This window comes from Stomoxys calcitrans, chromosome 5 (genome assembly GCF_963082655.1).
Source record: "Stomoxys calcitrans chromosome 5, idStoCalc2.1, whole genome shotgun sequence".
Classification (NCBI taxonomy): domain Eukaryota; kingdom Metazoa; phylum Arthropoda; class Insecta; order Diptera; family Muscidae; genus Stomoxys; species Stomoxys calcitrans.
In genome coordinates, this window is record NC_081556.1 from 62,556,069 (window position 1) to 62,569,640 (window position 13,572).

General features: G+C 41.6%; 2 protein-coding genes across 2 annotated transcripts; both read right to left on the bottom strand.

The window, feature by feature from the left end:
• Window positions 1-2,237: 2,237 nt before the first annotated feature.
• On the bottom strand, window positions 2,238-7,475 carry LOC131997921 (uncharacterized). The gene has a single exon (XM_059369800.1). The coding sequence runs from the start codon at window positions 7,473-7,475 to the stop codon at window positions 2,238-2,240; it is 5,238 nt and encodes a 1,745-aa protein (XP_059225783.1).
• Window positions 7,476-8,041: 566 nt separating this feature from the next.
• On the bottom strand, window positions 8,042-13,279 carry LOC131997922 (uncharacterized). Its single transcript, XM_059369802.1, has one exon. The coding sequence runs from the start codon at window positions 13,277-13,279 to the stop codon at window positions 8,042-8,044; it is 5,238 nt and encodes a 1,745-aa protein (XP_059225785.1).
• Between the last annotated feature and the right edge of the window lie 293 nt (window positions 13,280-13,572).

Below are 13,572 nucleotides of genomic sequence, written 5' to 3' on the forward strand. Positions count from 1 at the left end.
CTTTACGGCAGTGTGTCACAATACAATAGAAACTTAAATAATGTGTTTTTTTTTTTGAAAAAAAAGCAAATAAATAAAAAATATCTCCGAATTACAAAACAAAATGTATTGTTAAACTTAATCTAACTTTTTTTCTTTTTCACTCGATTCGTTCTTCAATTTATTAAAAAAACGGCTGATTTTATAAAGGAGAAACAGCTGGTTCCAATGAATCGGTGAACGAATCGAGTGACAAAAAAGGAGTCTATTTTTGTGAACTTGTGTTGTTTGATACATTTGACTTATTTATGCAAGGTCTTTTGTGATTTCAATCTCAAGGTCTGTTCATATGTTGACAAAATAATACGGCATCCTCGTATTTGGATGAAGAACTTTGTAGCAATGCATCTAATATACAGTTGGGTAAATAAAACGGGTTCACCTTTATCATTTTTATCTACTTATTTTTAATATTTTGCCACTATTTTCCAAACATTCAATAAATTTTGTATTCTTCTTCTCCTGTTCTATCTGAATGAAAGCCGCTGATTTAAAGTTCGACATTCTCCACCGTAGATTTAGCATGGTGTAAAAAATGCAACATTTTTCTACTCTCTGTAGGCAACACCATAACAAAAGAACACTACACCCGGTGGTGGCGTTCCATTGTTTTGAACAAACGAACACAAAGTTTCGATTTCAGTGCAACATTTCGAAAAGATGCTAAATTTTTTTTCACAATCAAAATCACCATTAGTTTGAAGTTTATATTTTACTAGCCCACCCAGGCACGCTCCGTTATGCCATCTTTTACAGTAAGCATATCAAAGATTGCCTTATATTTTTAACCTAAACTTCTTGGTTTTCTTATTGCATCTTGGCTTCAAAAGTTTGTGTAGAACATTACAAAAAAGGGTCATCCAGAGAAATTTGTTAGTAAAATTAAAAAATTTTTGGTGTATCAACAAAATCTGCAGGAAATGGGACAGCAGTAATTTCTTGAAAAAACACATTCTTTTGTGTGCCTGAGCTTAATGTCACAGTTGACAATTCTAATGAATGAGCCACAACTATTTAATTGTTATTTAATAAATAAATATTTTCTTGTTTTATGTATTAAAGGAAAGCAGGCAATCCTGGGGACGATAATCGGCGGTTACCGAAATATTGGAAAGAACAAATAAAATTAATAATCAAAAAACAAAAAAGATACTAAAAAAAATATTTTGTTGTTTTCAGGTAGTAAAAAAGTTGGCTCTACACTTAAAATGTCAAAAATACATTAACAAGTTGTATAATAAATCTTTTACTTTAATTTTTTTAGAACTCTTTTATCAGTTTTTCTAGGACAAAATATCTAGTAAAATTATATTTAAGATTTTAAACAAAAAAAGATTCTTGTTTGAATGGTTGAGTGGAGCAGAAGTTTTGTTATTTCGCTCCGCAAAATTTTTTCTGTAACTCGTAATAGATCATTATTTTTGGAAGAAAAATTTAAGTCACTCAAGGATAGCTGCGATAATGGTATTCATTAGACGGCAGATCCAGAGCCCGGGAGAAGGCTTAGAATGAACTCCAAAGACCCAACAAATGCGGAGGTGGTATCAGGCAGTAGCATGTTGTCTGCTACAGAAACTTCAACTGGTGAAGCGGCTGCTCCAGGCTCCACTAGCCGACTGGTCAGCAGGAGCTTTTGACGAAGACACCTGGTTCGAGTTTTAAGGACAAGGCCGAACCTATTCTATCTTCGCATTCCTATAATTTGCCTAGGCCATCGGCTTCCCCGCCAAACCAACATGCTCTTAAGAGTGTTTGAGTCTGTAATAGTTTTTACAGACTTTTTGATCCGAAAAAATAAAACACAACAACAAACTTTCAAACTAATTTAAGTTCCGAATTGAACCACTTTATTGACTTGCTTGTTGCTAACGAGAAAGACTAGTAATTATATGCAAAGCTAAAAATGCAATTGCAACCAAAAATGCAACTGCTTTTATGTATAAAAAAAGGCTTCATGTACAAAAAAGGTTTATGTACACACACGCACACATACATTAACGTGCATCCCCAATCTAATGGAACAGACAGCGGCTAGACAGCGACCAGACAGACATGCGTAGGCGTGTGTGTGAAAGTGCATGCGAACTTAGATTCTTAGGCAGGTAGTAAAATTGAGATGATGCACAAAACAGCAACAATAACTTGCAAACAATTTTTGGGCATGAGCAACAGCCAAACTAACAGGGCCGGACTTGCAGTTAACATCCTCCCCCCGTTGAAGGTCTTGGGGCTTCAACTGATTCACTTATCGGCAGTACGGCTAGTTTGGTTATGGCTCGCTTAAAGATTCCGCTACTTGTTCGAACATTCACCACTCGAACTATTCCGTCTTCGCCCTTTATAGTTTCCTCCACTCGTCCCATTTGCCACTTTAGTGGGGGCAAATTTTCATCTTTTATTACGACCATGGCACCAACAGATATATTGTCACTTTGAGCCTGCCATTTGGATCTCTCTTGTAGCAGCGTTAGGTAGGACGTACTCCACTTTCTCCAAAAAATCTGTTGCAATTCCGATACCTTTTGCCAACTGTTGAGACGACCGAAATTTATCCATGACATATTCGGCTCGGGTATTGAAATAAGTGGACCACCCACTAAAAAATGGCCAGGCGTCAATACATCTAGGTCCTCAGGGTCCTCGGAAAGCGGGCACAATGGACGAGAGTTTAAGATTGCAGAAATTTGGCAGACTAGTGTGCGTAGCTCGTCGAAAGTAAGTTTGTTTAGGCCAACTGCTCGATAAAAATGGAATTTAGCAGACTTTACAGCCGCTTCCCAGAGGCCACCAAAATGTGGGGATCTGGGTGGAATAAATTTCCAATCAATGCCATCATCAAGACATTGATCATGAATGGCATTTAGATGTGATTGCCTCGAAAACATCTGCTTTAATTCATCCAACTCATTTTTTGCGCCCACAAAATTTGATGCATTGTCTGACCAAATCGTTTTGGGTTTGCCTCTCGTGGCAACGAAGCGTCGAAGCGAGCACAAAAATGAAGGTGTTGATAAATCCTGGACAACCTCGAGATGGGTTGCCTTTGTTGAAAAGCAAATAAATATGCAAATATAGCATTTCACAGGAGGGCGGCTCTTCACCTCCGACTTGTAAAAGAATGGCCCACAAAAATCGATTCCAGTTGTATGAAAGGCTCTATTTGGCCTTACTCGGTCTGAAGGCAAATTTCCCATGACGTTTTGGAGCAATTTCGGCTTCATTCTAAAACATCGGACACACTTCGAAATAATGGAAGCTATCAGCTTTCGTCCTCCAATTGGCCAAAATTGCTGTCGAATTGCAGCCAGCAAACACTGAGCTCCGGCATGAAGTAGCTTGTGATGAAAATGCATCACCATTGATGCAGTAAACGGATGCTTTTTGGGCAGAATAATGGGGTGACGAGCATCAAAGTCCAGGGTTGAGTTTTGGAGACGCCCACCAACTCGAATTAACCCAAACTCATCAATAATAGGTGCCAACGAATACAACTTGCTAGACGATGCAATTTCCTTATCTGATTTCAACGCCTTGTATTCCTCAGAAAAATGTACAAGCTGAATGTTTTTAACCAGGAGGCGAGTACCAGCTCTAATGTCGTCAGGGGTTAATACTTCGGTATGGGCACTCAATTTGGAATATACAAATTTAGAAACATACGCAAAAATTCGTTGCATTTTCAAAAAAGAATTGCGATACTTACACTGTATCGACAAATCAGTAAGAGAGGTCGTCAACAATACATGTCTTCTACGCTCAGGTAAGTCATCCACATAACTTGCAGTATCAGGCCAGTTTGATGCTTCATTCAGCAGGAAGTTTGGACCACCTTTCCACAGTGATGAAGGGAGTAGCTCCCCAGGTGTCGCACCTCTCGACAAGATGTCTGCTGGATTGAGTTTTGTTGGAACGTAGTGCCAGGTAATTCGAGTCCCATATGACTGAATTCGAGAAATTCGATTGGCAACGAAAACGTTGAAGTTGGATGGCAGCTCTTGAAGCCAGGACAACACCACCATCGAATCGGACCAACAATGGATTTCACAGTGAAAATCTAGAGATTTCACCACAGTATCAATCAGCTCAGCTAGAAGGCATGCAGCTGAAAGTTCGAGTTTTGGTACAGTGAGCGTCTTCAATGGGGCAACTCTCGATTTAGAGCACAGAAGTTCAGATTTAATGACGCTGTTGAATTGGGACCTCACATAGACACATGCGCCGTAAGCAGCCAAGCTGGCATCGCAGAAACCATGAATCTGCAATGATGCCGACGCCATTGAAACATGCCGTGGAAATGTGAAACGGTGCATCAGATCGAATTTCGAAATATATTCAATCCACAATGAATGTAGTGATTGAGGCAAGCTTTCATCCCATTGAAGATTGAGTTTCCACAGATGCTGCATAAACATTTTTGCCTTTGTAATGACTGGACCAATCAAACCCAATGGATCGTAAAGGCGGGCAATCGAAGATAAAATGGACCGCTTTGTCACCACCTTCCAGTCATCAATGGGGGTAAAAGAGAAAATGAAATTATCACTCTGGGGATCCCAAGTGAGCCCAAGAGTTTTGGTGACATCTGTACCGTCATGAAATTTTAACAATGTTTCACAGTCTTCTGCAGGAACATGCCGTAGGGCATCTGGATCATTGGAGCACCACTTGCGAATCAAGAATTCGCCCTTTTTAAGCAAAGCTGTTACTTGATGCCTTATCTCTTCGACCTCTGCTATGGTATTGCCACCAGAAAGCATGTCATCTACGTAGAAGTCACGTCGAACCACTTTGGAACCCAGTGGAAAGTTCTCTTCTTCATCGATTGCAAGTTGATGCATTGCACGGATAGCCAGGAATGCAGCGGGTTTTGTACCATAGGTGACTGTGTTCAGTTTATAGGTTTTGATATCATCCGCCTCGTTCTCTCGCCACAGAATGCATTGGAGGTAATCGTCAGGGTGTGACACTCGAACGCACCTGTACATTTTACAAATGTCTCCACTAAGGGCCACCTTAAAGAACCTGTACCTCACCAAGGTATTGAACAGCTTTGGTTGTATGGTAGGGCCGGAATGCAAAATATCGTTTAATGATAGCCCAGTTGCGGTTTTTGCCGATCCATCAAAAACCACTCTAAGTTTGGTCGATGTGCTGTCCAACTTGTGGACACAGTGGTGTGGCAAGTAGTACTTCGATTCGGGTACCTGTGGCGAGATTAACGACATATGGCTTAATGTGGCATACTCACGCATAAAAGTTGTATATTGAGCCTTTATTTCTGGACTCCGACGAAACTTTCTTTCCAAAGACATTAGACGTTGTAATGCACGCTGATATGAACCACCAAGTGATGAGACACCCCTGCTTTCGATTTGCGGCAGCCGAACAGAATATGACCCAGAAGGCAAACGAACGAAGTTGGTTAGAAAATGATTTTCGCAGTAGAGTTCATTGTCAGATCTGGATTCATCATAAACAAAGTTGGTCTCGATTTCCCAAAAGGATTTGACGACGGTTGAAAGCTTCTCTTCTTCTTCCTCAAGCTCGGAATACGACACAGCAAGTGACCAGGATTTACATGGCTGAAAACTACCACCTGCTACGACCCAGCCGAATAATGTTTTTTGTAAAACAGGGAGGTTGACACCAATTTTTATTTGCCCCACTGACATCAGATTGAAAAACAATTCGGCACCAATTAACATGTCGATATGATCCGGCTTGTTAAATGCAGGGTCTGCTAATTGAATGTTCTTGGGCATATTCCAGTTGGAGGCATCGAGATTTATTTTTGGCTTGTAGTCAGTGATGCTTGGTACCACCATGGCAGCGAACGAAGTGGTGAAATCACTATGGCATGATTTCACAACCAAATCAACAGATTTTTCAACCAGCATACTTCCATCACCTATGCCGTAAACTGTGGCTGAGACTCGATTACAATTTAAGCCAAGAGTCTTTGCAAAACGATTTGCAATCATGTTCAACTGGGATGCAGAATCCAAAATTGCTCGACACGGCACAAAATTCCCAAACTTGTTTTTGGCGAGGACAATAGCTGTTGCCAACAGGACGGTTCCACCCGTGGTTGCTGACCTTCCAGATGAATCAGCTGACGAAACAAGAACTGATTGGGATATAGATGGTTCCACTACAACAGATGGCTGGGCTGACGGCGTTTGGTCCATATGCAACATTGTGTGGTGTTTTGAAGAGCATTGCCTGCAAGAGCCCGAATTGCACTTTTTTAACACATGGCCCTTCCGAAGACAATTGAGGCACAATTTCAAACGCTTTGCCTCTTTGAAACGAAGAGATGGGGAGAGATTGCTGAAAGGTGGACAATTGACAATGTAGTGGTCCATTGAATCACAAAAAGCACACAAAGGAGAAGAGCTTCCAGAGGCCACATGTACGTGGCGATTTTTAAATGATTGCTTTTTGTTGTTTTGCTGAATAGAGCCGGCACAAACCACGGAATTCTCCAAGTTCTCCAGCATACGACATCTTTGCTCTAAAAAACTTGACATGGACTGCCACGACGGCAATTCATTCACAGCCAGACTCTCCTCCCACTTAATTTGGGAATCTCTATCCATTTTAGTGGCAGCTAAATATACTAAGAGCCCATCTGCAATTTGGTCTCTACTGGCAATCGTCTGCATGGCTCGCAGGTGCGAATTAAATTTGTCACTAAGCTGGCGCAAACCAATGGCTGGGGAAACTTCCACAGCTTTCAGCGAAAAAATGGCCTTTATATGGGTCTGAAAATTTAACAATTTATTATCAAAACGATTCTTCAACAATTTTACCGCTTCCATATAATTTCTTTCGTTTAGCTCCAACGATGAAATTGTGTCCAAGGCGGCACCTGTTAAGCTTGAGCGCAGATGATGGAATTTTTCCAGGTCACTTAGTTCTGCGCTGCTGTCGACAATTGTTGAGAACAGTGAAAAGAAATTCGGCCAATCAGCATAAGCTCCACCAAACTTTGGCAACTGGATCTCTGGTAAGCGTGTTTTGCGTGTCGAGGATGAATTTTCAGAAAATGGACCTCCATCAACAGAAAATTGGCGCACAGTCGAAGACCGGGGATTTGATTCCAATCTACGGATGGAATTCATCTGTCGAGTCAATTTGGCCTTGACATCCAAATACAAGGCGGTAAATTTCATCCTTTCTTCACTTTCCATTTCGGCCGTTACCATCTCTTCCAATGCTGACTGAGCCTCTTCGAATGAGGCGCCTATCTGCTCTACATAGTCAAGACGGACGGACAAATCTGCCTCATCATATTCACTAAGCTGCGCCGTTGTAAGGGATTTTTTCAACATTCCCAACTGTTTCAGCATTGATGCAATTTTTGTCATGTAGGGCAATAAATTTTTTGAATTTCCGCCATCACTTGTATTGTTGGTAGGCTCTGTGTCTGGCATATTTTTTCGTGGCAATTTAAACTTTTTCACAAACAACTTTTGAATATAAAACAAATATTATCCGAGTTGATAATATTTTTCTAGTGATCACCAAGTAGATCACGTCGGGGTCACCAATGTTTGAGTCTGTAATAGTTTTTACAGACTTTTTGATCCGAAAAAATAAAACACAACAACAAACTTTCAAACTAATTTAAGTTCCGAATTGAACCACTTTATTGACTTGCTTGTTGCTAACGAGAAAGACTAGTAATTATATGCAAAGCTAAAAATGCAATTGCAACCAAAAATGCAACTGCTTTTATGTATAAAAAAAGGCTTCATGTACAAAAAAGGTTTATGTACACACACGCACACATACATTAACGTGCATCCCCAATCTAATGGAACAGACAGCGGCTAGACAGCGACCAGACAGACATGCGTAGGCGTGTGTGTGAAAGTGCATGCGAACTTAGATTCTTAGGCAGGTAGTAAAATTGAGATGATGCACAAAACAGCAACAATAACTTGCAAACAATTTTTGGGCATGAGCAACAGCCAAACTAACAGGGCCGGACTTGCAGTTAACATCCTCCCCCCGTTGAAGGTCTTGGGGCTTCAACTGATTCACTTATCGGCAGTACGGCTAGTTTGGTTATGGCTCGCTTAAAGATTCCGCTACTTGTTCGAACATTCACCACTCGAACTATTCCGTCTTCGCCCTTTATAGTTTCCTCCACTCGTCCCATTTGCCACTTTAGTGGGGGCAAATTTTCATCTTTTATTACGACCATGGCACCAACAGATATATTGTCACTTTGAGCCTGCCATTTGGATCTCTCTTGTAGCAGCGTTAGGTAGGACGTACTCCACTTTCTCCAAAAAATCTGTTGCAATTCCGATACCTTTTGCCAACTGTTGAGACGACCGAAATTTATCCATGACATATTCGGCTCGGGTATTGAAATAAGTGGACCACCCACTAAAAAATGGCCAGGCGTCAATACATCTAGGTCCTCAGGGTCCTCGGAAAGCGGGCACAATGGACGAGAGTTTAAGATTGCAGAAATTTGGCAGACTAGTGTGCGTAGCTCGTCGAAAGTAAGTTTGTTTAGGCCAACTGCTCGATAAAAATGGAATTTAGCAGACTTTACAGCCGCTTCCCAGAGGCCACCAAAATGTGGGGATCTGGGTGGAATAAATTTCCAATCAATGCCATCATCAAGACATTGATCATGAATGGCATTTAGATGTGATTGCCTCGAAAACATCTGCTTTAATTCATCCAACTCATTTTTTGCGCCCACAAAATTTGATGCATTGTCTGACCAAATCGTTTTGGGTTTGCCTCTCGTGGCAACGAAGCGTCGAAGCGAGCACAAAAATGAAGGTGTTGATAAATCCTGGACAACCTCGAGATGGGTTGCCTTTGTTGAAAAGCAAATAAATATGCAAATATAGCATTTCACAGGAGGGCGGCTCTTCACCTCCGACTTGTAAAAGAATGGCCCACAAAAATCGATTCCAGTTGTATGAAAGGCTCTATTTGGCCTTACTCGGTCTGAAGGCAAATTTCCCATGACGTTTTGGAGCAATTTCGGCTTCATTCTAAAACATCGGACACACTTCGAAATAATGGAAGCTATCAGCTTTCGTCCTCCAATTGGCCAAAATTGCTGTCGAATTGCAGCCAGCAAACACTGAGCTCCGGCATGAAGTAGCTTGTGATGAAAATGCATCACCATTGATGCAGTAAACGGATGCTTTTTGGGCAGAATAATGGGGTGACGAGCATCAAAGTCCAGGGTTGAGTTTTGGAGACGCCCACCAACTCGAATTAACCCAAACTCATCAATAATAGGTGCCAACGAATACAACTTGCTAGACGATGCAATTTCCTTATCTGATTTCAACGCCTTGTATTCCTCAGAAAAATGTACAAGCTGAATGTTTTTAACCAGGAGGCGAGTACCAGCTCTAATGTCGTCAGGGGTTAATACTTCGGTATGGGCACTCAATTTGGAATATACAAATTTAGAAACATACGCAAAAATTCGTTGCATTTTCAAAAAAGAATTGCGATACTTACACTGTATCGACAAATCAGTAAGAGAGGTCGTCAACAATACATGTCTTCTACGCTCAGGTAAGTCATCCACATAACTTGCAGTATCAGGCCAGTTTGATGCTTCATTCAGCAGGAAGTTTGGACCACCTTTCCACAGTGATGAAGGGAGTAGCTCCCCAGGTGTCGCACCTCTCGACAAGATGTCTGCTGGATTGAGTTTTGTTGGAACGTAGTGCCAGGTAATTCGAGTCCCATATGACTGAATTCGAGAAATTCGATTGGCAACGAAAACGTTGAAGTTGGATGGCAGCTCTCGAAGCCAGGACAACACCACCATCGAATCGGACCAACAATGGATTTCACAGTGAAAATCTAGAGATTTCACCACAGTATCAATCAGCTCAGCTAGAAGGCATGCAGCTGAAAGTTCGAGTTTTGGTACAGTGAGCGTCTTCAATGGGGCAACTCTCGATTTAGAGCACAGAAGTTCAGATTTAATGACGCTGTTGAATTGGGACCTCACATAGACACATGCGCCGTAAGCAGCCAAGCTGGCATCGCAGAAACCATGAATCTGCAATGATGCCGACGCCATTGAAACATGCCGTGGAAATGTGAAACGGTGCATCAGATCGAATTTCGAAATATATTCAATCCACAATGAATGTAGTGATTGAGGCAAGCTTTCATCCCATTGAAGATTGAGTTTCCACAGATGCTGCATAAACATTTTTGCCTTTGTAATGACTGGACCAATCAAACCCAATGGATCGTAAAGGCGGGCAATCGAAGATAAAATGGACCGCTTTGTCACCACCTTCCAGTCATCAATGGGGGTAAAAGAGAAAATGAAATTATCACTCTGGGGATCCCAAGTGAGCCCAAGAGTTTTGGTGACATCTGTACCGTCATGAAATTTTAACAATGTTTCACAGTCTTCTGCAGGAACATCCCGTAGGGCATCTGGATCATTGGAGCACCACTTGCGAATCAAGAATTCGCCCTTTTTAAGCAAAGCTGTTACTTGATGCCTTATCTCTTCGACCTCTGCTATGGTATTGCCACCAGAAAGCATGTCATCTACGTAGAAGTCACGTCGAACCACTTTGGAACCCAGTGGAAAGTTCTCTTCTTCATCGATTGCAAGTTGATGCATTGCACGGATAGCCAGGAATGCAGCGGGTTTTGTACCATAGGTGACTGTGTTCAGTTTATAGGTTTTGATATCATCCGCCTCGTTCTCTCGCCACAGAATGCATTGGAGGTAATCGTCAGGGTGTGACACTCGAACGCACCTGTACATTTTACAAATGTCTCCACTAAGGGCCACCTTAAAGAACCTGTACCTCACCAAGGTATTGAACAGCTTTGGTTGTATGGTAGGGCCGGAATGCAAAATATCGTTTAATGATAGCCCAGTTGCGGTTTTTGCCGATCCATCAAAAACCACTCTAAGTTTGGTCGATGTGCTGTCCAACTTGTGGACACAGTGGTGTGGCAAGTAGTACTTCGATTCGGGTACCTGTGGCGAGATTAACGACATATGGCTTAATGTGGCATACTCACGCATAAAAGTTGTATATTGAGCCTTTATTTCTGGACTCCGACGAAACTTTCTTTCCAAAGACATTAGACGTTGTAATGCACGCTGATATGAACCACCAAGTGATGAGACACCCCTGCTTTCGATTTGCGGCAGCCGAACAGAATATGACCCAGAAGGCAAACGAACGAAGTTGGTTAGAAAATGATTTTCGCAGTAGAGTTCATTGTCAGATCTGGATTCATCATAAACAAAGTTGGTCTCGATTTCCCAAAAGGATTTGACGACGGTTGAAAGCTTCTCTTCTTCTTCCTCAAGCTCGGAATACGACACAGCAAGTGACCAGGATTTACATGGCTGAAAACTACCACCTGCTACGACCCAGCCGAATAATGTTTTTTGTAAAACAGGGAGGTTGACACCAATTTTTATTTGCCCCACTGACATCAGATTGAAAAACAATTCGGCACCAATTAACATGTCGATATGATCCGGCTTGTTAAATGCAGGGTCTGCTAATTGAATGTTCTTGGGCATATTCCAGTTGGAGGCATCGAGATTTATTTTTGGCTTGTAGTCAGTGATGCTTGGTACCACCATGGCAGCGAACGAAGTGGTGAAATCACTATGGCATGATTTCACAACCAAATCAACAGATTTTTCAACCAGCATACTTCCATCACCTATGCCGTAAACTGTGGCTGAGACTCGATTACAATTTAAGCCAAGAGTCTTTGCAAAACGATTTGCAATCATGTTCAACTGGGATGCAGAATCCAAAATTGCTCGACACGGCACAAAATTCCCAAACTTGTTTTTGGCGAGGACAATAGCTGTTGCCAACAGGACGGTTCCACCCGTGGTTGCTGACCTTCCAGATGAATCAGCTGACGAAACAAGAACTGATTGGGATATAGATGGTTCCACTACAACAGATGGCTGGGCTGACGGCGTTTGGTCCATATGCAACATTGTGTGGTGTTTTGAAGAGCATTGCCTGCAAGAGCCCGAATTGCACTTTTTTAACACATGGCCCTTCCGAAGACAATTGAGGCACAATTTCAAACGCTTTGCCTCTTTGAAACGAAGAGATGGGGAGAGATTGCTGAAAGGTGGACAATTGACAATGTAGTGGTCCATTGAATCACAAAAAGCACACAAAGGAGAAGAGCTTCCAGAGGCCACATGTACGTGGCGATTTTTAAATGATTGCTTTTTGTTGTTTTGCTGAATAGAGCCGGCACAAACCACGGAATTCTCCAAGTTCTCCAGCATACGACATCTTTGCTCTAAAAAACTTGACATGGACTGCCACGACGGCAATTCATTCACAGCCAGACTCTCCTCCCACTTAATTTGGGAATCTCTATCCATTTTAGTGGCAGCTAAATATACTAAGAGCCCATCTGCAATTTGGTCTCTACTGGCAATCGTCTGCATGGCTCGCAGGTGCGAATTAAATTTGTCACTAAGCTGGCGCAAACCAATGGCTGGGGAAACTTCCACAGCTTTCAGCGAAAAAATGGCCTTTATATGGGTCTGAAAATTTAACAATTTATTATCAAAACGATTCTTCAACAATTTTACCGCTTCCATATAATTTCTTTCGTTTAGCTCCAACGATGAAATTGTGTCCAAGGCGGCACCTGTTAAGCTTGAGCGCAGATGATGGAATTTTTCCAGGTCACTTAGTTCTGCGCTGCTGTCGACAATTGTTGAGAACAGTGAAAAGAAATTCGGCCAATCAGCATAAGCTCCACCAAACTTTGGCAACTGGATCTCTGGTAAGCGTGTTTTGCGTGTCGAGGATGAATTTTCAGAAAATGGACCTCCATCAACAGAAAATTGGCGCACAGTCGAAGACCGGGGATTTGATTCCAATCTACGGATGGAATTCATCTGTCGAGTCAATTTGGCCTTGACATCCAAATACAAGGCGGTAAATTTCATCCTTTCTTCACTTTCCATTTCGGCCGTTACCATCTCTTCCAATGCTGACTGAGCCTCTTCGAATGAGGCGCCTATCTGCTCTACATAGTCAAGACGGACGGACAAATCTGCCTCATCATATTCACTAAGCTGCGCCGTTGTAAGGGATTTTTTCAACATTCCCAACTGTTTCAGCATTGATGCAATTTTTGTCATGTAGGGCAATAAATTTTTTGAATTTCCGCCATCACTTGTATTGTTGGTAGGCTCTGTGTCTGGCATATTTTTTCGTGGCAATTTAAACTTTTTCACAAACAACTTTTGAATATAAAACAAATATTATCCGAGTTGATAATATTTTTCTAGTGATCACCAAGTAGATCACGTCGGGGTCACCAATGTTTGAGTCTGTAATAGTTTTTACAGACTTTTTGATCCGAAAAAATAAAACACAACAACAAACTTTCAAACTAATTTAAGTTCCGAATTGAACCACTTTATTGACTTGCTTGTTGCTAACGAGAAAGACTAGTAATTATATGCAAAGCTAAAAATGCAATTGCAACCAAAAATGC